This window comes from Anarhichas minor, unplaced genomic scaffold (genome assembly GCF_050575085.1).
Source record: "Anarhichas minor isolate MPS153535 unplaced genomic scaffold, ASM5057508v1 ptg000014l, whole genome shotgun sequence".
Taxonomy (NCBI): domain Eukaryota; kingdom Metazoa; phylum Chordata; class Actinopteri; order Perciformes; family Anarhichadidae; genus Anarhichas; species Anarhichas minor.
Window position 1 is genome coordinate 2,383,903 of NW_027466460.1, and position 21,204 is coordinate 2,405,106.

Here is a 21,204-nt window from a genome sequence, read left to right on the forward strand (position 1 = left end):
TAACTGAATGTGTTATGTGACAAAGCTTGTGAGATTGTTTAAGCTAATAGTAATGATATCTTGATTAATTCATCTAGAATAACTGTCTCTTGCTTTCTTTGTTAAGACAAGACTACGTAAACTTATCCAAAATGATTAAAGACTATATTGTATTTAGCATATATTCTTATCTATTAAAAATCCTTCCATAACCGAAACCTCAATAAAAAGCTTTAGTTTCCCTTTCTATTTGTGGGTGTGGTTTAGTACATATAAGGTTGTTCTAACAGAGCTGCAGGAGACACTCTCTGAACTGTCTGAACTTCAGCTGCATCTACTCCACTCTTTAACACAAACATGGCCAGAATCATAGGTAAGTCGGAAACTGTATCTATGTTTTAAAGTAAATTATTGTATGTTGATAGCAGTGCTCACTGCTGAATCTAATTTTATGAAATGTTCCTCTGTACCTCCTATGAACTAATACTTTATTATACTTAATGGGTAGAACTGCAAATACATTTAGTTTTTCTGACTTTAGTACATTATATACATTCTGGAATACTTCTTTTACCTTAAAATCATGATTTTTTCATCACTAGAGAATTTAAAAAAAAGTAATTATCCATAGATAATGAATGCAGTTTTTGTTCTTAAGAATCTGAGTCAAAGTTAATTTGTTCTGTTTTTGTTATTGTATTGTTATTAACAGTTTTTTATTTTATCAAGAATATTTTTTATTTTTTTAATCTGAGACACCCTCAAAGAAATGTGTCAGTCTGGAGAGGTGGACAGGTTTCCACCTTGCAGTTCCACTTTCAGCTGACAGAGGGGGTAGTTTAAAGGACTTATTCAGTGTCACCCATTCTTCTACACAGGCAGCAGCAGAAAAAATGATGAGGTGCTGAGGATAGTGATGGTGGGGAAGACTGGAATTGGGAAGAGTGCCACTGGAAACACCATTCTGGGACCAAAGTGCTTTAAATCAAAATGCAGTGCCACGTCTCTGACTGTAGACTGTTCCAAGGGCGAAGCTGTGGTGGATGGACAACGGGTTGCTGTTATCGACACCCCGGGCCTCTTTGACACCAGGTTTGATGAGAAGAAAACATCTAAAGATCTCAGCCAGTGCATCTCTTATGCTGCTCCTGGGCCCCATGTGTTCCTGGTAGTCATCGGGGTGGGCAGATACACTGAAGAGGAAAAGCAGACAGTGCAGAGAATTCAAGAAATCTTTGGCCAGACTGCAGATAGATACAGCATGGTGCTCTTTACTCATGGTGACAACCTTGAAGACTCATCTATTGAGGACTTCTTGGAGGGTAGCTCAGAGCTGCAGGAACTTGTGGACAGATGTAATGGCCAGTACCATGTCTTCAATAATAAGCTGAAGGATCGCTCTCAGGTCACTGAGCTGCTCCAGAAGATCAGAAATGTAGCCCGGAAGAATGGAGGAAGCCACTACACCAACGAGATGTTCCAACAGGCAGAGAGGGCAGTCGAAGAGGAGCAACAACGCATCCTGAAAGAGAAAGAAGAGCAAATACACAAAGAGCAAGAGAAACAGGAGAGGAAAATACGGGAAAATTATGAAAAAGAGATCAAGAAAATGAATGACCGACTCCAGGCTGAGAGAGAGAGGGAGAAGAAAGAGAGAGAGGAGGAAATGAAGAGGGAGAGGCAGCAGATGAATGTGGAGAGAGAGAAGGAGAGGAAAGAGAGAGAAGCAGAGAGAAAGAGAGAAAGAGAGGAGAAAGAAAGGGAGATGGAAGAAATTCAGAATAAAATGAAAGAACAGCGTGACAGAGAAGTGAAAGAAGAAAGAGAAAAGTTGCAGGCAAAGCATGAAAAAGAGGCCAGAAAGGAAGCTGAGGAGAGTGATTCAGTTGTTGATGTCATAGTTAACGGATTCAAAAAAGGTTGGAGCTGGGTCAAATCTATTTTCTAAGACAGTTAAACTACAGAGTAACCCTCCAGAAGTTAACACATACAGGAATATATGAAACAAAAAATGATTTCATCCACAGAACTATAATCTACATTTCCCTTTTTTAATCATCATCAGAATGATAATGAAGCTAATGCTATGTATCTAAGTAGAGCTAGAGACTATTGGTAGTCAGGCTAACTCAATATTATTTTGTTGAATGTGGTCTTAGGAAGTATTCAGTGTATAAGTTAACTTTTCATAATATTAAATGTACGCATATCATTAACATTTAAAATATATCAAAAGTGAAGTAAGTCAAAGCATTCTTTTCACATGTTATGTAAAGCTGTAAGTGTTCATATGCTAAAATGATCTAATAAACATGTGATATTAACACCAGACCTTTTTCAAAGTCATGATTAACTGTTCAACCAAGAGTTCAAAGGTCACAAGTCTTCATCTAAACTTTGACACATATATGAAAAAGTTCTTTACACACACACATATATATTTGTGTGTTTTAAAGTTGCTCTGGAAATCACCTTCCGTGTGTTCTCCTTAGAGATAAGAACTGAAAACAAAAGGGAGACATTTATATTCTATATGTTTTACTCCTATTATTGCATTCATGTGACGCTATACTGTCCTGGTATGAATCTGTCTTTCAATAAACCCCATCAACTATAGCCTGACGCGTTGGAAGTTCACAAACCATCTCTGCGGCTCAGTGGGAGCTCTGCACAAACTTATGAATTAAAAAGTATAAATTAGGTCTAATTAGACTGTTCACACAGGAGGGACACACGTTTAAGGCACTTCTGCATCGGCTTCACTTTTCAGAACCGGAGGTTGCTGCCTGGTCTTGCTTTTTTCCATTTATTTTACACAGACTTAAAGAGGCGAAGTCCTGCCCCTTCCAGTTGACCACAATGGCAAAAGTATGAACGTAGTCAATGGCGAGAGTAAAATAATGAGTTGATCCCCTTTGAATTGTGCCATGAATTACAAATATGATGTTTGACAATTTAAAAAAATGTCCACATCAAGAAAGTTGCATTTTGTTGTAAAAATGTTGAAGGACAAGACTGTAAAAAAGTAATTAGAATGACTACACACAAACTACAACATGCAGTAACAAAAAGCAAACACGGAAATTGATGATAATTCAGATTTTATGAAAACTGAACATATGCTGATTGTGGTTTATGTACGTTTTGATAGATTGTTTTATCGTTTAATCGAAAAAACGAAAATACAGAAATACCATGTTTATTCGTTTTTCATTTTATATAATGCACAGATTGTATAAGGAGACGCAGCGTAAACGTGTTCACCCTTTCTAGCAGTAGATGACAGTATACGTGTATTTAAACCAGGGGTCACCAACCTTTTTGAAACTGAGAGCTACTTCAAGGGTACCGAGTAGTACGAAGGGCTACTTGTTTGATACAAACTTCCTGAATAACAAAGTTGCACAGATCACCTTTTAATAATCATAATATATGTGAAGAGACTGATCACATGTCAATGTTAATTATTCCTCACAATAATTATTAACAATGATTGTGTATTTTGTTCAAAATCACACCTGTTATATTTTTGTAAAAATTATCACTTCTAAAAATTTTTAGGAAATCACTAACTGTCATATCTTCACATCTTGGTTTGTACTAATCACTACCTTCGTAACATTTTTGAATAAATCATGAACTCTGTCCCATGTTTATACAAATGATCAGTTATGTAGAATAATAAAAAATCAACTCTTTCACATGTTTAAATGAATCCTATTACATTAATACTAATCACCACATTTTGGGAAATCTGGGTCAACTTTGCATTGCGCAATGAAGCCTGCATGCCGGCCTGTAGTCTGTTGTCACCAGCTTTTTTTTGGGTACCCTTTTCTCCACGAAGAAACTAGTAAAAAGTCTTGTCTATAGCCGAGGGGGGATCCAACCCTCCGAGGCACGCGAGCGTCTTTGGTCGCCTGCGTTCAAACCTCTAGTCTGGGCCTTTTCGATCGTACTGCGTTGCCTCGCCTCTACCCCCGCCACCTACGAGTTGTTGCCCCGCGGCCTGTTCCGAGGACTGACGGACCTGACGACGGTGTGCGATCGCGGCGGGTGCGGTGCGTCCGGTGCCAACGGGAAGCGCCCGCCATTCGGAACCTGAAAACCTAGTGCGGTGCGGCCTCTTCCTTTTAAAATCGACATGAATGCAATCGTTTTTGATTAAAAAAGGACAGAAACTACAATTTTTAGACGGAGCTCCATGGGGACCTAGTGCTATTTTTAGAACATGCCTTGCGGGCGACTCACATGGTCCCTGCGGGCGACCAGGTGCCCGCAGGCACCGTGTTGGCTACCTCTGATTTAAACCATAGATTTAGATCTGTGTCTTTGTTAATTATCTAGGTCAGAGGTCTTCAACGTCCGCGAAATCTTTGGTTGATTAGACCATTTAAAAATGTTTTTTTTTTTTTTTTGTTTTTCCAAACATGAATCTGTCCATTATTTTAATAGTTCAGTATTGTATGAAAGATAACAGGTATGTTTATGCATGGCAGTGGCACCAATAGGCCATCACTCATTTTCGTTTCCACATTTATGTTCAAAATGAAAACGTTAATTTGAATAGCTTGTATGCATGATTATCATGCAATTGACGGACAATGTTGATATTGGCATTGGTATCAGTTGACAAGGTATGTTTATAAATGGCAGTGGCACGGCCACCCTACTCACTGTACCTTGCACATGTTTAAAATAAAAACATGAATATATGAACCTGTATTATTCAAATAGCTTAGTATTGAATGCACAATGAAGAGGTATTCATGGTACTAGGTCCAGTTTAATATAAAACACAATTTTATACAATATATATAGTCGGGGGTCCCTGCTCCATCTCTCTAACAGTTTGGGGGTCCTTAGCCTGAAAAACGCTGAAGACCCCTGATCTAGGTTATTAATGCAGATGTATTTAATGCTGTTTATTTCATCTGATATTTGATAGTTAATTAGCAACCTAGTTTTATACATCATGTATTTACTTGATACACTAAGCATCATTTACCTACCTCATTTATTTATTTGTCACACTTAAATCCTGCATTGAATGGTTGAACAGAGGTCAGAGATATAATCTTGGTCAAAAGCTGTGGTACAAATAAAAGGACTCTAGACACGGATGCCATGCGCGTGTCCGCCGAGAAAGCACACGCCCGCGCAAATGAAAGACGTGTGAGCCTTCTCTCTGTCTGGTCAACGCAGTAGCCTTCATTGTGGCAGCGCTTCAGCGGGACAGATGTCGGTGCTGTGAGGGGACAGACGGCGTATCCCCATGGTTTTATGAATAGATGAATGTATTCATGTAGAGAGGCTCCTCCAACGTCCGGCACATCGAACTCAGCGGTACGTATTGGTCATAGATTGATCTCATTTCACTGCGCCTTTGAGAGATGCTCGTGTGTCTGTGCTTTGACCGGTCGAGACACTTTCATATTGTTGCCAGTGCGTGCAGTATGGCTCATTCTAACATTATGCGACCACGCCTTAAGTGCGATGTGCTCAAACACGTCACGTACAGTTGAGAAGGAGGGATGCTCGTGCGTTGTGAGCAGAGGTGTAGCCATGAAGGAGACGTCCTCCTCGCTTCACTGTAGACTATGAAGGGACTATGTTTGAGGCCCAGGCCCCTTACTTTGGTCCAAGTGAATCAGGAGTGTTCACCTCATTTCTTTTCATAGTGGTTAAAACAATCACAAATGTAAGGAGAACACATTAGTTTGTTTTCTTCTCAGTAGCTGCAGTCGGTGTAGAGAGCATTAATTACACAGTTAAAACGGGTGATATGAAAATTATAATTAATTCATTAATTTATTCTTCCACACAGAACAAAATGATGAGGAGCTGAGGATAGTGATGGGAAGACTGGAATTCCTTCCCACCCTGATCACGATGTCAGAGCAATATGTCCTCTGTGTGAATATGTTGAGTGGACTAAACCTTAAGTACTCAAGCACTAAAGAACGTAAAGATTTACTGTCTTGTAAGTCTCTCTTTTCTCAAATTTGAACAGTAATTTATATTCATTTCTATTGATGCACGTTCTGGTTAATGTGGTTAATACATTTTGAAAGGCACTTTGAATTGTCTTTATGTATAGTATGTCATATTAAAATAAACTTGCCTCACAATGTCTTGCAGCCCTGACCTATGAATCATGTCATTCTTGTTAATCGTTGTATAATTTATTACATATAGGTCGATGAACAAGTTAAAGTCCAAAATATCACATGGAATTGAAGAGAACTGCTTCCTTTTCCTGTAAATACTGAAGGGGAGGGGGAGCTTTGTGCTGCTTTAAAGAAGTGCTGCCATTTATTGTAAATACTGAAGGGGAGGGGGAGCTTTGTGCTGCTTAAAGAAGTGCTGCCATTTATTGTAAATGCTCAGGAAGGGGAAACCAATGTTTAAGGTGTAATGCAGGGACTTTCCTGAAAGTACAGCAGGTCCTGATACAGAAGTCAGATAAACAGGACAAACTGTCAGACTGAATAAACCTTCTTTGAAAGGCTGAATTCAAAGAGAAAATACAAGTCAAACAACAGCGGGAACTTGCAAAGGAAAGTTAAGTTATAGGAAACGCTGTGACAAATAAGCCAGCATGTGGTCATTGAGAAACACTTTTCTCCACACAAGTTCCATATTTATCTGGGATATAAGTCATTATCATAACTGTATGCATAGTTAAATTATTGTCTTTTTTCTCAATATTTTCACCCTGGGGTCATGGATGTGTTTTGGAAAGGGATCATGGTGTAAACATTTGAAAGTACTCTTTAAAATGTTTACTACACTAAAGCTCTGGTAATAACTGAATGTGTTATGTGACAAAGCTTGTGAGATTGTTTAAGCTAATAGTAATACTATCTTGATTAATTCATCAAGAATAACTGTCTCTTGCTTTCTTTGACAAGACTCCGTAAACTTATCCAAAATGGTTAAAGACTATATTGTATTTAGCATATATTCTCATCTATTAAAAATCCTTCCATAACCGAAACCTCCATAAATAGCTTTAGTTTCCCTTTCTATTTGTGGGTGTGGTTTAGTAAAGGCTTGTTCTAACAGAGCTGCAGGAGACACTCTCTGAACTGTCTGAACTTCAGCTGCAGTATCTACTCCACTCTTTAACACAAACATGGCCAGAAACATCGGTAAGCCGGAAACTGTATCTATGTTTTAAAGTAAATTATTGTATGTTGATAGCAGTGCTCACTGCTGAATCAAATTTTATGAAATGTTCCTCTATACCTCCTATGAACTAATACTGTATTAGACTTAATGGGAACTGCAAATAAATTTAGTTTTCTGACTTTAGTACCAAGCTTGTAACCTTATACACATTCTGTAATACTTATTTTCCCTTAAAATCATAATTTCTTCATCACTAGAAAATTTAAAAAAAAATGTTTTTCCATAGTTAAGTCGGACGAATGCAGTTTTTTGTTCTTAAGAATCTGAGTCAAAAGCTAATTTGTTCTGTTTTTATTATTGTATTGTTATTTGGTAGGGAGGTTGAATTGTCTTTTGGAGGGAGGTTCAGTTGAGCCTTTTTTTTGATGTATTTGATGATGTGACTGACAAACAGTTTTATTATGACATTTTTTATTTTATCAAGAATATTTTTTATTTTTTAAATCTGAGACACCCTCAAAGAAATGTGTCAGTCTGGATAGGTGGACAGGTTTCCACCTTGCAGTTCCACTTTCAGCTGACAGAGGGGGTAGTTTAAGGACCTGCTGCCTTTTCCTGTAAGTGGTGAACTGAACAGTATATGGAAGCCACGTGAGATGATGGAGAGAAAGCGAGATGAGAACATTTATTTGTCTCAAATGAAAGTCTGCAACAAGAGTGTTATTCAGTGTCACTCATTCTTCTACACAGGTAGCAGCAGAAAAAATGATGAGGAGCTGAGGATAGTGATGGTGGGGAAGACTGGGAATGGGAAGAGTGCCACTGGAAACACCATTCTGGGACGAAAGTGCTTTAAATCAAAGTGCAGTGCCAACTCTATGACTGTAGACTGTTCCATGGGCGACGCTGTGGTGGATGGACAACAGGTTGCTGTTATCGACACCCCAGGCCTCTTTGACACCAGGTTTAACGAGGAGAAAACATCTAAAGATCTCTGCCAGTGCATCTCTTATGCTGCTCCTGGACCCCATGTGTTCCTGGTGGTCATCAAGCTGGGCAGATACACTGAAGAGGAAAAGCAGACAGTGCAGAGAATTCAAGAACTCTTTGGCCAGACTGCAGATAGATACAGCATGGTGCTCTTTACTCATGGTGACCTTCTTGAAGACTCATCTATTGAGGACTTCTTGAAGGAATGCTCAGAGCTGCAGGAACTTGTGGACAGATGTAATGGCCAGTACCATGTCTTCAATAATAAGCTGAAGGATCGCTCTCAGGTCACTGAGCTGCTCCAGAAGATCAGAAAGGTAGCCCGGAAGAACGGAGGAAGCCACTACACCAACGAGATGTTCCAACAGGCAGAGAGGGCAGTCGAAGAGGAGCAACAACGCATCCTGAAAGAGAAAGAAGAGCAAATACACAAAGAGAAAGAGAAACGGGAGAGGAAAATACGGGAACAATGTGAAAAAATGATGAAAAAAATGAATGACCAACTCCAGGCTGAGAGAGTGAGGGAGAGGACAGAGAGAGAGGAGGAAATGAAGAGGGAGAGGCAGCAGATGAATGAGGAGAGAGAGAGGGAGAGAGAAGCAGAGAGAACGAGAGATAGAAAGGAAAAGGAGATGGAAGACATGAAGAATACAATTGAGGAACAGCTAAAATCGTTTAGCTGTATCACATCTTGATTTCTCAGTTAAACTACAGAGTAACCCTCCAGAAGCTAACACATACAGGAATATATGAAACAAAAAATGATTTCATCCACAGAACTATAATCTACATTTCCCTTTTTTAATTATCAGAATGAATGATAATGAAGCTAATGCTATGTATCTAAGTAGAGCTAGAGACTATTGGTAGTCAGGCTAACTCAATATGATTTTTTTTAATGTGGTCTTAGGAGGTATTCAGTGTGTAAGTTAACTTTTCATAAATGTATGCATATCATTAACATTTAAAATATATCAAAACTGAAGTAAGTCAAAGCATTCTTTTCACATGTTATGTAAAGCTGTAAGTGTTCATAAGCTAAAGTGATCTAATAATAAACATGTGATATTAACACCAGACCTTTTTCAAAGTCATGATTAACTGTTCTACCAAGAGTTCAAAGGTCACAAGTCTTCATCTAAACTTTGACACATATATGAAAAAGTTTTACACACATATATATTTGTGTGTTTTAAAGTTGCTCTGGAAATCACCTTCCCTGTGTTCTCCTTAGAGATAAGAGCTGAAAACAAAAGGGAGACATTTATATTCTATATGTTTTACTCCTATTATTGCATTCATGTGACGCTATACTGTCCTGGTATGAATATGTCTTTCAATAAACCCCATCAACTATAGCCTGACGCGTTGGAAGTTCACAAACCATCTCTGCGGCTCAGTGGGAGCTCTGCACAAACTTATGAATTAAAAAGTATAAATTAGGTCTAATTAGACTGTTCACACAGGAGGGACACACGTTTAAGGCACTTCTGCATCGGCTTCACTTTTCAGAACCGGAGGTTGCTGCCTGGTCTTGCTTTTTTTCATTTCTTTTACACAGACTTAAAGAGGCGAAGTCCTGCCCCTTCAGGTCGACCACAATGGGAAAAGTATGTACGTAGTCAATGGCGAGAGTAAAATAATGAGTTGATCCCCTTTGAATTGTGCCATGAATGACAAATATGATGTTCGACAATTTAAAAATGTTGAAAGACAAGACTGTAAAAAAGTAATTAGAATGACTACACACACAAAATGCAACATGGAAAATAACAAAAAGCAAACACGGAAATTTATGATAATTCTGATTTTATGAAAACTGAACATATGCTGATTGTGGTTTATGTACGTTTTAATAGATTGTTTTATCGTTTAATCGAAAAAACGAAAATACAGAAATACCATGTTTATTCGTTTTATGTTTTATTATAATGTATAGATTGTATAAGGAGACGCAGCATAAACGTGTTCACCCTTTCTACCAGTAGATGGCAGTATACATGTATTTAAACCATAGATTTAGTTCTGTGTCTTTGTTAATTATCATTATCTAGGTTATTAATGCAGATGTATTTAATGCTGTTTATTTCATCTGATATTTGATGGTTAATTTGGAACCTAGTTTTGTACATCATGTATTTACTTGTTATTTCTCTGTAATTTTAGAACCAAACATTCCTACATGGAAGAGTGAGCATGTGTTGATCATGAGGCAATAAATAATGACAATTGAACAATAAAGAGATGTTTGGCTTATTCTTTTTAAACACTAAGCATCATTTACCTACCTCATTGATTTATTTGTCACACTTAAATCCTGCATTGAATGGTTGAACAGAGGTCAAAGATATAATCTTGGTCAAAAGCTGTGGTACAAATAAAAGGACTCTAGACACGGATGCCATGCGCGTGTCCGCCGAGAAAGCACACGCCCGCGCAAATGAAAGACGTGTGAGCCTTCTCTCTGTCTGGTCAACGCAGTAGCCTTCATTGTGGCAGCGCTTCAGCGGGACAGATGTCGGTGCTGTGAGGGGACAGACGGCGTGTCCCCATGGTTTTATGAATAGATGAATGTATTCATGTAGAGAGGCTCCTCCAACGTCCGGCACATCGAACTCAGCGGTACGTATTGGTCATAGATTGATCTCATTTCACTGCGCCTTTGAGAGATGCTCGTGTGTCTGTGCTTTGACCGGTCGAGACACTTTCATATTGTTGCCAGTGCGTGCAGTATGGCTCATTCTAACATTATGCGACCGCGCCTTAAGTGCGATGTGCTCAAACACGTCACGTACAGTTGAGAAGGAGGGATGCTCGTGCGTTGTGAGCAGAGGTGTAGCCATGAAGGAGACGTCCTCCTCGCTTCACTGTAGACTATGAAGGGACTATGTTTGAGGCCCAGGCCCCTTACTTTGGTCCAAGTGAATCAGGAGTGTTCACCTCATTTCTTTTCATCGTGGTTAAAACAATCACAAATGTAAGGAGAACATATTAGTTTGTTTTCTTCTCAGTAGCTGCAGTCGGTACTATGTATAGGGACACTGTATACTTTAAAGCCACATGATGAGAGAGAAACATCTGATTACAAAGAGACTTGTTCTGGCTAAGAAAAGCTGTTAGTGATTTGTATTGACATAAAATGTTCACAAATACCTTTTGGAGCGAGAAGTACCATTATATGAAAACAATTTAAACTTGATAAAGAATGCATTATTGCAGGATCTAAATGGCATTTCATCCCATATGCTATTTACAAAATAAGATGTCTGTCTTTCTTATTACAGTTCCTCACTATCTTAGTCACCCACGGACTAGAAGCTTAAAGCTGCACTACTGTATTGCAACTTCAAAGATTTCCCCTCATAAAGACATCATTTGATTTTTGATTTAAAAAACTTGACAAGAACAACCATAGTCTGATCTGTTGACCAATGAGCAGTTAGGACTTGCTTTAGGACACCTTCAGTGCGGCAATGAGCAAGTGATGCTCTTTCACTTTCCTGACCTCCGATTCTGTAAAATGAAGCCGATGCTTCTTGTCCTAAAGCTGCATTCTCTCTACTGTCCATCAGGGGGCGACTCCTCTGGTGTATAGAAGTCTATGAGAAAATGACTCTACTTCTCTCTGGATTTATTACCTCAGTAAACATTGTAAATATGAGTTTTTACTGTGAACTGTCAGACCTCACAGGCATGGCACCGTCTCTCTCTCTGTTGTCCTCTCTTGTCTTTGTCTGTCCTCATACTCTGGAGGTCAGTGATGACATCTCTCAGGCATTGTCTGACACTTCCCAATTCCTAACCGCATTACCATGGCAACAGGAAGAAAAGGTAGGTTTGACACTGTGTGTTTGTGTGTGTGTGTGTGTGTGTGTGTGTGTGTGTGTGTGTGTGCGTGTGTGTGTGCGTGTGTGTGTGTGTGTGTGTGTGTGTGTGTGTGTGTGTGTGTGTGTGAATGCTACAGTTGACTGGCTGTAGTTTGGCCTTCATACAGTTATTTGACATCTGGAAGCCTAGCTGGTGTACTTGAGACATCGTACGCAGGGATCCACAGGAAACAGTGGAAAAAGGTTATGTCAGCGATAATACACAGAAATAAGCAGCGGAGCTGTAGAATGATGTCTCCCTTCCTTCATTTCTGTTTCACTTTGTCATTACTTTAGACTTTGTGTAGATTGTTGTCCAGAGTACGACCAGACTGCACCACCACAACAGAGTCAGAAGTCACAGGTTGAGCACTTTGTCCTCAAAGCATTGCATCTGTGTGTTTGATGATGTAACACACCCTCTAGCCTCCCTTTATTAGACTTACAACACGGGGCAACAGTTTACTGTGCAGCATACTACAGAACAACACTTTCTCAGATCACTTATAATGTGAGTGGGGGAGATAATTCAGAGATTCATTTCAATTCAATTCATCACCTCAAGAATTGACTACTGCAACAGCATTCTCCACGGCACATCATCCAAAATCCTAAATAAACTCCAGTACATCCAGAACTCTGCTGCTCGCCTGCTCACCCACACCCGCTCCCGCGACCATATCACCCCTGTTCTCCAGAACCTCCACTGGCTCCCCGTCCCACAACGGATCCAATACAAAATCCTTCTCCTCACTCATAAAGCCCTCCATAATCAGGCCCCCTCCTACCTCACCGACCTGCTTCACCACCACACTCCATCCCGTCGGCTCCGCTCCTCTGATGCCAACCTCCTGTCTCTTCCACTCAGGACCAAGCACCGGACATGGGGTGACAGAGCCTTCTCCATATCTGCCCCCTCCCTCTGGAACTCTCTCCCCAACACACATCCGAGACTGCACTGAACTTTCCATATTCAAATCACAGATCAAAACCCACCTGTTCAAAACTGCTTTTAATGTGTGACCACTATTGTGTATTTTATGTTTTTAGTGTATTGCTTTTATATATGATGATTTAATGTGTCTTTGAGTTTTATGAAAAGCGCTATATAAATAAAATGTATTATTATTATTATTATTATTTATTGAGATGTTTCTGTTGACTCAAATCTGCTCTCCTTCATCTCTGTTTGCATCTTCAGTTTTTTTTAAATACACAATGCTGTTTTTGCTTTCTTGCAGATAGGTCCTCGTATTTAGCCATTATTCTTAATCACATCATCATAATTCTTCCTGCCTTGGTTGCTAGATGATTTACCCTGTATTTCCACCCCATCACCAGGCTCCACCTCCAAGGCCTGTGGGGTGCATTTCCCTGACGACAACGAGCCCCCCGGCTCTCCAACACGGAGAGACGACGAGTCAAACCTCTGCACTCTCGTTGCTATCCTAGAGAAGGATGGCAGCTACTTGGTAAAGGTGTGTCCATGTGTGAGGGTGTGAGAACATGGAATCAGAGGGGCTGTTTCAAGGCACGTCAAAGTAATGTGACAGTGTGAGAGGGGCCACTCATAGTGATGATCCTACAGAGAATCATCAGCTGAATCTGCTGCTCCCCTCGGCTTTACACAGCTTTTGTAGCTTCAGCTCATTGTGTAGCTTTCCGGCTGCAACTTCACTGTTGGGTCACTGTCGGCGCTCTCAGAGTGTTGTTTTCAGCCACAGCAGACAGCTGTTTCCAGCATGTTAGCCCTTTAAACGTTCTATTTTACTCTTTACTCTACTCCGTCGTTTCTCTCTCCAGGCTGGTTTCCTGAAGTGCCACCACTGCTATGAGGTTGTCTTCACCGTCCCAGATGTCCCCACTCTGGGCAAAGAGCTCTCTTGTCTCCCTTCCTCCTCTCCAACTCGGAGGTTCCCCAACCTGCGGGTCCATCGTATTAACTCCACAGTGGAGGGTAAGTCCAGGCATGCAGAACAGTGTACCGCCTTTCTTAAGGAGGCAGGATCTGTGAAGATCAGAGAGTCTCAATGTGTGACGGTTGTGATCTCACTTCGAGACCATGCATGAATGGATGAGTGAATGGTTGGTTGTGGTGTGGAAGTCGACACCATGTTTGGTTTTCTGCCTTTGGTCTACCATGATGGCTTGCCAGACTGGCTGTGTGCAGCGTGCTGATTGGCTCATTGTGCAGTCTATCTTCCTGCCTCTCTTCAGGATTATTCAGACGTTAAAACTCTGTCGTCATCAGGCAGTAACCAAGAGCCTGTGCATTAGTAGCGGTTCTAATTACAACACACTCAGATCCACGAACACAAAGGGGAATAAGAGCTGACCTCTGGGGTTCCAGACTCGCCTCTTTCTTTAGAAACACATGCAGGTTTACAGTTAGATTACTGACGTGATCAATGGTTGCCTGTATTCTAATTAGGCCAATGATTTCGGATGGCTCACCACCAGCTTATCAGTTACTGGAGACAGAAAATGCAGAGCTAAGCAAAAATATGGAGCCTGGGTGGAGCTGGTGGCTTAGTGTGAAAGTGCAGCACTGCTGTCAGTTTAGCAAAGATGCTCTGACACATACCTCTCTTTTACCCAGGATCTTTGTAGTCCCTTTGTGGCAGTGTTGGCCAGTGAGTCCAACACTTTTGTCCAAACTGAAATATCTCAACAACTATCAGATGGGTAGAGTATACAGAGGAGGAGGAAGAGGAGGATGAAGCCTACTGACTTTGGTGATAGATAAACTGCTGAGGCTGATCTAGCTTAGCTTATTGCAGATACAGCTGTATCGCTGTATGTCAGCTGATACAGATGGGGCAAACTAGGTTTGAGATAACTGAGATCATATAAAATATTTGTACATAGAGACCAGAGAATGTTGACAAGCTGATTTCTTATTGTGAGCATGTTGGCATGCTTACAGTAGCATTTAGCTCAAAGCACCGCTGTGTACAGAGCTGCTCACATGGCTGTAGACTCTTGAATTAACTACTTTTCCCTCATTGGTATTTCACTACACAGTATCGGTTCGAGTATCAATATTCACTAGGTATTACAGTGCATTGTGGGAAACAACTGTCTTCAAACATATTCTACAAATTTGAATTACAACAAGAAAAAATACATGACCACGTGAATAATGACGGCCTTAATCTTGGAAAAATATGAGGTTTGCTCACGTAGCTGTAGGCAGGTGGCATGGTAGCTCCTGTCATCGGTCATCAGTGTATGAATGAGTGTGAATGGGTGAATTACAATTCTCTCAAAGCTCTTTGAGTCGTCGGCGCTATACAAGTGCAGTCCATTTGCTATTCAGCTGAGGGTGTGGTCCAGATGCATTGTGGGTTTATAGGACACTGTAAGGTACCTACTGCTCCCTCCAGCAAGCATCCTCAGGAGGTGCTATAGACAGCTGAAATCCTGCACCCTTGCCGAGCCCGACTGCTCCACTAGTAAGTGTGTGAATAGTCTTCACACACTGAGTGTGGTTTTTTGTGCCATTATTTCCCACGTCAATATCAATTTTCAAACTATTGTTACCATCATCATGCTTTATATATACGTAGTATACTCTATATACGCACTGAAAAAAGCTTTTGGAATTTTTTTGGGAGCTTTCGCACTGCAAGTAAAGGCATCAACCAATCACGTTTTGTGAAATGGACGTATTCAAAACACACCATAGTGTACAACAACAGGCAGACTCTGTAATCCGGCACACTTTAGTACTCCTTTCAAGGCAGACTTATTTGCAGCTAAGTATTTTGTGTTATTTGTGTGGTTTATTCGTCAGGCCTGCGCTGTGTAAAGGCCTTAACTCTGGCTGTCTTCATATGGACTTCTTTCATCAGCAAAAACATATCCAATGAGTCTGAGCCACTGGCACACTGTCAACACATCAAGAGACTGTAGTTGTTCAATATGTGTAGAATGTAGAATATATATATATATATGTTCAGAAGAAACTGTTTTGATGCAGAGCTGAGGGATCAATATCCTGCACAGACAAATACGGTTTCAAAGTGCATCTGAAGCACCAGTAGAAAATACAACGTGCGTCTCTCATCCTACCCTTATGTCTTTCCTTGATAAGACGCAACTGAACAGTGTAAGTAAATGTATATGTTGATAAATCCTCTCCCTCTCTTAAAGGAGGAGTAAAGGTAACGTGTGAGTACAGGACTCACCAGGAGGGGGTGCTGCAGGAGGAGATCACTCTGGTAACCAGAGGGAGAAAAGGCAGCAGTCTGAAGGTCAGATTCCAGGCCAAGGTCATCGGTATGTGCTAGCGCGCACACACACGCACACACACACACACGCAGACGCACACACTGAGTTTGATGTTCTGAGAAGTTTCTGTTGAGGATTTAGGAACTAATACACACATATACGAACACTGACTCCAACACATAAGGAGGAGGTTGATGTGCTGGAGGGAGCAGAGTGATAGGTCCGTTTCACAGAGGACATTTTGACATGTTACAGTAGGAAAAGCACAGGTGTCAAAAATAAAATGAATGATGACTGAATTCAGTTTAGCTGCTTCAGTTTCAGGGTCCTGGTGTTGTGCATGCTGGCTCACTGTCACACTGTCATGGTTTACTAGGACACTAATGGAACAGAGACATCAGTAAGTTAAGTGAGACCTGACATCCCAAAAAAAAAGATTAAAATGTTTTCTCTGGTAAGTGGCCATGCTCTAAGCTCCATAATGCACCCAGCAGTGTCCTGATACAGGAAGTAACGCACAAAGACTGTAATACCAGGAGTGAACACAAACTCTCCCTTGCCCTCATCCCTTTCTCTCCCTCTGTACAGACCCACATCATGGGACTCCCATGCTGCTGGAGGGGGTGAGGTGTCTGGATGCTCAGAAACACACCCACAGAAAGGACAGCAACGACCGTGAGAGGATATGATAAAAATGATACACACACATAATGTACATGTGTCTACCACAGCGTTATTCAGAGTCTGGGTCAGGGCCCAACACCAAATTTGAAACCACTTTATTGGACTAGGAAATAATGGGTCTGTGATGCTATGTTTTGCTATTGTGGCATTTCTAAATATTTGTCAGAAAATGAGAACCTGTCAAAAACAGTGTCATATAAAATATGTGCTTGATGATGAGGCTCTTCCACAAAAACAGGTTGAAACCAGTCTGCAGCTCTGGATGGGCCTTTATCAGTTCAGATAGCCAGGAGCCTCTGTTGGTGGAGGTACAGCCACCAGCACTCAACAGGAGCCAGCGTACACATCACACACACACACGCGCACGCACGCACACACACACACACACACACACACACACACACACACACACACACACATCAAGCCACAGCTTGGAAAAGTAAAAGTGATGATCAGAGCCACACATACAGTAATAGACTGTAAAGTAACTGAAAATAAAAGCAGTCCAAGCAAGAAAAACTCAGATGTTCTCATAATGTCCCCGTTCATCAAAATGTCAGTGGTGGTTTCACGAGTGTTGCTGATCAAAGGCAGTCATTTCTCTGTTAGAGACTTGAAGGCTTCAAAGACAGAGCCAGCTGGCCTGGAGTCACTCACATGTCTGACGTCTTCTCTTATGTTGACTACCTGCAGCCAGTAAGCATGAAATACATAATAAGTCAAATCTCAATATAGAGTTAGCTCAAATCTACGAGATGTAGTTAGCAGGGTTTGTGCAGGATGACACTCTGTTTCCCATGGCGTCCACCTCTTACTGCACCTCATTATTGCACCAATACTAATGTCATTGTAGAAGGAGAATTGATTCGACTTTAGTGACGACACTTGTTCAAGTGCACTGTGGCAACATGGCACTGTTTGCAATAAGAGGCACTTGACTGTTCAGCAGCTTCCTTGATAACCAGTCCACCCTGTGCTATCAGGTGACATGATGGTATGTTATTCCTGTACTTCTAAATAGCCATAGATGAAAAGATTTCCATAGAACTACACTGTCTGTTGTATGTATTTTAACTGTGGCTGGAAATGTAACATGTAAAATATAATATGTATAGTATAACGTTAAACAGCACGATACTAGTAGAATGTGTCAGCTTAATAAGCAGAAAGTATTATCCAAAGACTTGACTGATTGTGTTGTAGAACAGAATCTGAACAGAAAAGACAAACAGTTTATCTCTGGGCAGGAAATGCCATTACTGGTATATTTTATTATTATATTATATTTTATACCTAAGAGTACTTTACATTTTCTGTTTAGTCAAAAAACATTTATTTGCCTTAAGCATCTTTTCTGTTGACATCAGCATAGCCTTCTTCATGTGTATTATGACAGCTTACATCAAATATTACAATAATATATCATGTTTGAGGTGTTTTAAATATACTATTAATGCTGTAACAGTAAACAAGATTGCAGTTTTCCCCTTTATTTGCATGATTAATACTGTATGTCACAAAGTGTAACCAATTCAACTGCCCCGACCAAATAACGAAGACATTTTAAGTTCTGAAAAAGTGTTTACGATACTTACAGGTTTTGTTCAGCAGGATAATTTTCATAAATGTGCACCACTTTTATGATTTTTGAAGCATGAATACAATCAGCAGACATAAAAAGCTAACGTTAGGCTATAAAGGAACTACAACACGGTCACATGACTTCACGTCTCCACCACTAAGCTAAAGGAGGATGAGGGAACTGGAGGTGCAAACATGTTGAGTCATTTCCTGTTTTAACTGGAAAGAGTGCATTTTTTTATCACAAGTAGTGACATTTATTTAGACTAGAAGACATGACCTAATAAATATGGAACCTACTAAATATACCTTAGCAACCTGCAATGACAACTGTCCCCAGAAAATGTAGCTAATTGCATCACATAGTTTTCAGATGAGCAGTTAGCAGCTAGCCCATTAGCGGCTGATTGTACTAGTCAGAGGCTGCTCAGCTCCAAACTATGATGTACTTAAAAGCTGTTCACCATTAAAGCTCTGAGTCAAAACCTCCAGGATTTATGTCTGTTTAGTAGTTTGACCCGTCAGTCTACAAATCTAACAGCGACGTTAGCTCAAGCAGAGAGAGAACAGAGCTGTCAACAGTATCATTAGGGTCCTCGGTCTGATTGCTCTTGGACTAAGGTAGATAACTAAGTTATCAATGAATATGACATCACCTTTGAACATTGACGATTATATTAAAAAAATAAGTAAATTATACCAGTACCACATTAGCAGTGTACTACTACATCATACTTACTAAAGGTAAGATCAGTTTTTGTTTATGTCACTAGTCAAGTTGATTTGGCCCTAGAAGTTGAAATTTTTATTGACAATAATTGCAATTTAAATCACAATATCTTTTCCCTCAAATTGTTCAACCCCAAGTGGCCGTTTAGCAAAGCTTAGCTAAGGCTAGTATGCTTCATAGTAACACCAGTGGCCTGTTACTCAACATGAATGTTTACTGGAAGTGTTAGAATGGAGCTCCAATGCTTCTGATCTAAAGACACATTAACGACCAAACATGACAAGTGCGAAGACATTTCCTGTTTGTTTAGACATTGTTGATGGTGGAAGTGCTGCTGTATGTGGTGCTCTGACTGTGACCTGTCACCATATGTTTGTGTCCTTTTGCACTTGTGCCCATCAAGACAATACCGCTTGTTCACTTGATGTCAATAAAGCTTCCTCTCACATGTGTACTGTACAAGCTCATGCCCTTTTCTGTTTCATTTAGTAAATGTATCTGCCATAGGTGCCTCTTATATCTTCTGATGCTTCTTGTGGACTCAACAATTTTTCTGACATCAGATATGTAAAAATAGATACACATTCACTGCCTTAAATGTTTTTTAATCAAATACCAACTTGGACAGAAATATTATAAAAAGTATAAAGTCATGAAGTCATAGTTTACTGTGTAATATCCATGTTAAACCAGAGCAGTGGTACAACCAACGTCACTGCCCCAATGTTAGCATAGGACATCTGATTGACCCTTAGCTTTAACATCCTTTTTCTCATAATTGCTTACAATGAGGGAATCGTATTTGGACTGATTTGATTCTTGTCTGGTTTATAAACTATATATTTTGCTTACCACCGAAAGTGTTGTTGTAAAATGGTTTCACTTGCATAATATTACTCAGCAACTTATTTACATGACATTGATGCATCAAATTCATGTGCAATGTAACTTTTAGGGATTCTAGTACCTATGCTCTATGGGCCCAAAAACATGGTCGCCAGAGGAAGCCTGAAAACATTTTTGGCATGTGTGTTAATTTGGATAAATGGGTTCCATCTTTAATTCTATTCTGTTCTCAAAAAACATCCATCGTGTAAACATGCTATCTGTGGCCATGTATGCTATGCTGTTAACATGCGACTAGTAGCTTTTAACCTCCATCAAATGTTTTTGATTTCTAGTGTGTCATAAGATTTGGAGCCTCACAGCGCATGCTTTCACTCAGCCTAAAAGCATTTTCCTGTTGCCCTGGGTTTCAGCAGAGAGTCTCTACTCCAGTGTGTCTGAATTCTTTCTCCGGACTAAATCGGGCCAAACCTGAAGAATCTGAAGGTTGGAACAGAAATATTGCCTATCTGCAGACTTCAGTAAATACAAATGAAAACTCATCTTTGATGCAACATTCACAGGAAATGACGTGTTCAAAATTCATCCTTAATTGTAAAGTATATTGTGCTATACACTTATTGTATTAAATATCATATTAAATATCAATAAAAAATGTCACTTAGTCAGGGGTTAGTTTAATCAATGAAAGAAAAGGGGTCCCTTAAAGTAGAAATTCAATTTTCACCCTTTCAGATCACGTTCCCCATCATATTGTGCACCTATTTAAAAATATATGCAAAAAAATAAATTTCTTCATATTTTTAAATCAAAATTTGAATCAGCTTTTCTTCCAAAAACAAAATATGTCGTGTGATTATGTAAGCTGGTACCAACCAATTTCAACCAATAACATCATGACATCCATCAATCAATCTGCAACTTTTGGTGACGAAGGAGGTGTGTGTGGAGCCACAGTCCTCTGTAGCTCCTTATCATGCTACATGCTAAGCCCGCCCACTTTGTAGCAGTCCAATCACATGTGAAAGATTCTATTTCAATGCCTCTTGTAACTGTACATAGCTCAAATATTCTGTTTCACTGGGACTTTACAGAAAAAAGGTTGGGAACCACTGCTCTATTGCAATGAAGGAATGAATGCAGATGTGATCACATCTGCTT

The 21,204-nt window shown here is 40.0% G+C and overlaps 3 protein-coding genes across 3 annotated transcripts; all 3 read left to right on the forward strand.

Annotated features, from left to right (window-relative positions):
* Positions 1–215: 215 nt before the first annotated feature.
* Positions 216–2,308, forward strand: LOC142949433 (GTPase IMAP family member 9-like). The gene is made up of 2 exons (XM_076091068.1): positions 216–352; positions 858–2,308. Exons 1-2 carry the CDS (start codon positions 337–339, stop codon positions 1,925–1,927), a joined length of 1,086 nt encoding a protein of 361 aa, XP_075947183.1. The 5' UTR covers positions 216–336; the 3' UTR covers positions 1,928–2,308.
* Positions 2,309–6,839: 4,531 nt separating this feature from the next.
* Positions 6,840–9,180, forward strand: LOC142949434 (GTPase IMAP family member 9-like). The gene is made up of 2 exons (XM_076091069.1): positions 6,840–7,133; positions 7,864–9,180. Exons 1-2 carry the CDS (start codon positions 7,118–7,120, stop codon positions 8,796–8,798), a joined length of 951 nt encoding a protein of 316 aa, XP_075947184.1. The 5' UTR covers positions 6,840–7,117; the 3' UTR covers positions 8,799–9,180.
* Positions 9,181–11,915: 2,735 nt separating this feature from the next.
* On the forward strand, positions 11,916–16,891 carry adisspa (adipose secreted signaling protein a). The gene is made up of 5 exons (XM_076091288.1): positions 11,916–11,934; positions 13,311–13,447; positions 13,773–13,926; positions 16,125–16,250; positions 16,791–16,891. Exons 1-5 carry the CDS (start codon positions 11,916–11,918, stop codon positions 16,889–16,891), a joined length of 537 nt encoding a protein of 178 aa, XP_075947403.1.
* The last annotated feature ends 4,313 nt before the right edge of the window (positions 16,892–21,204 follow it).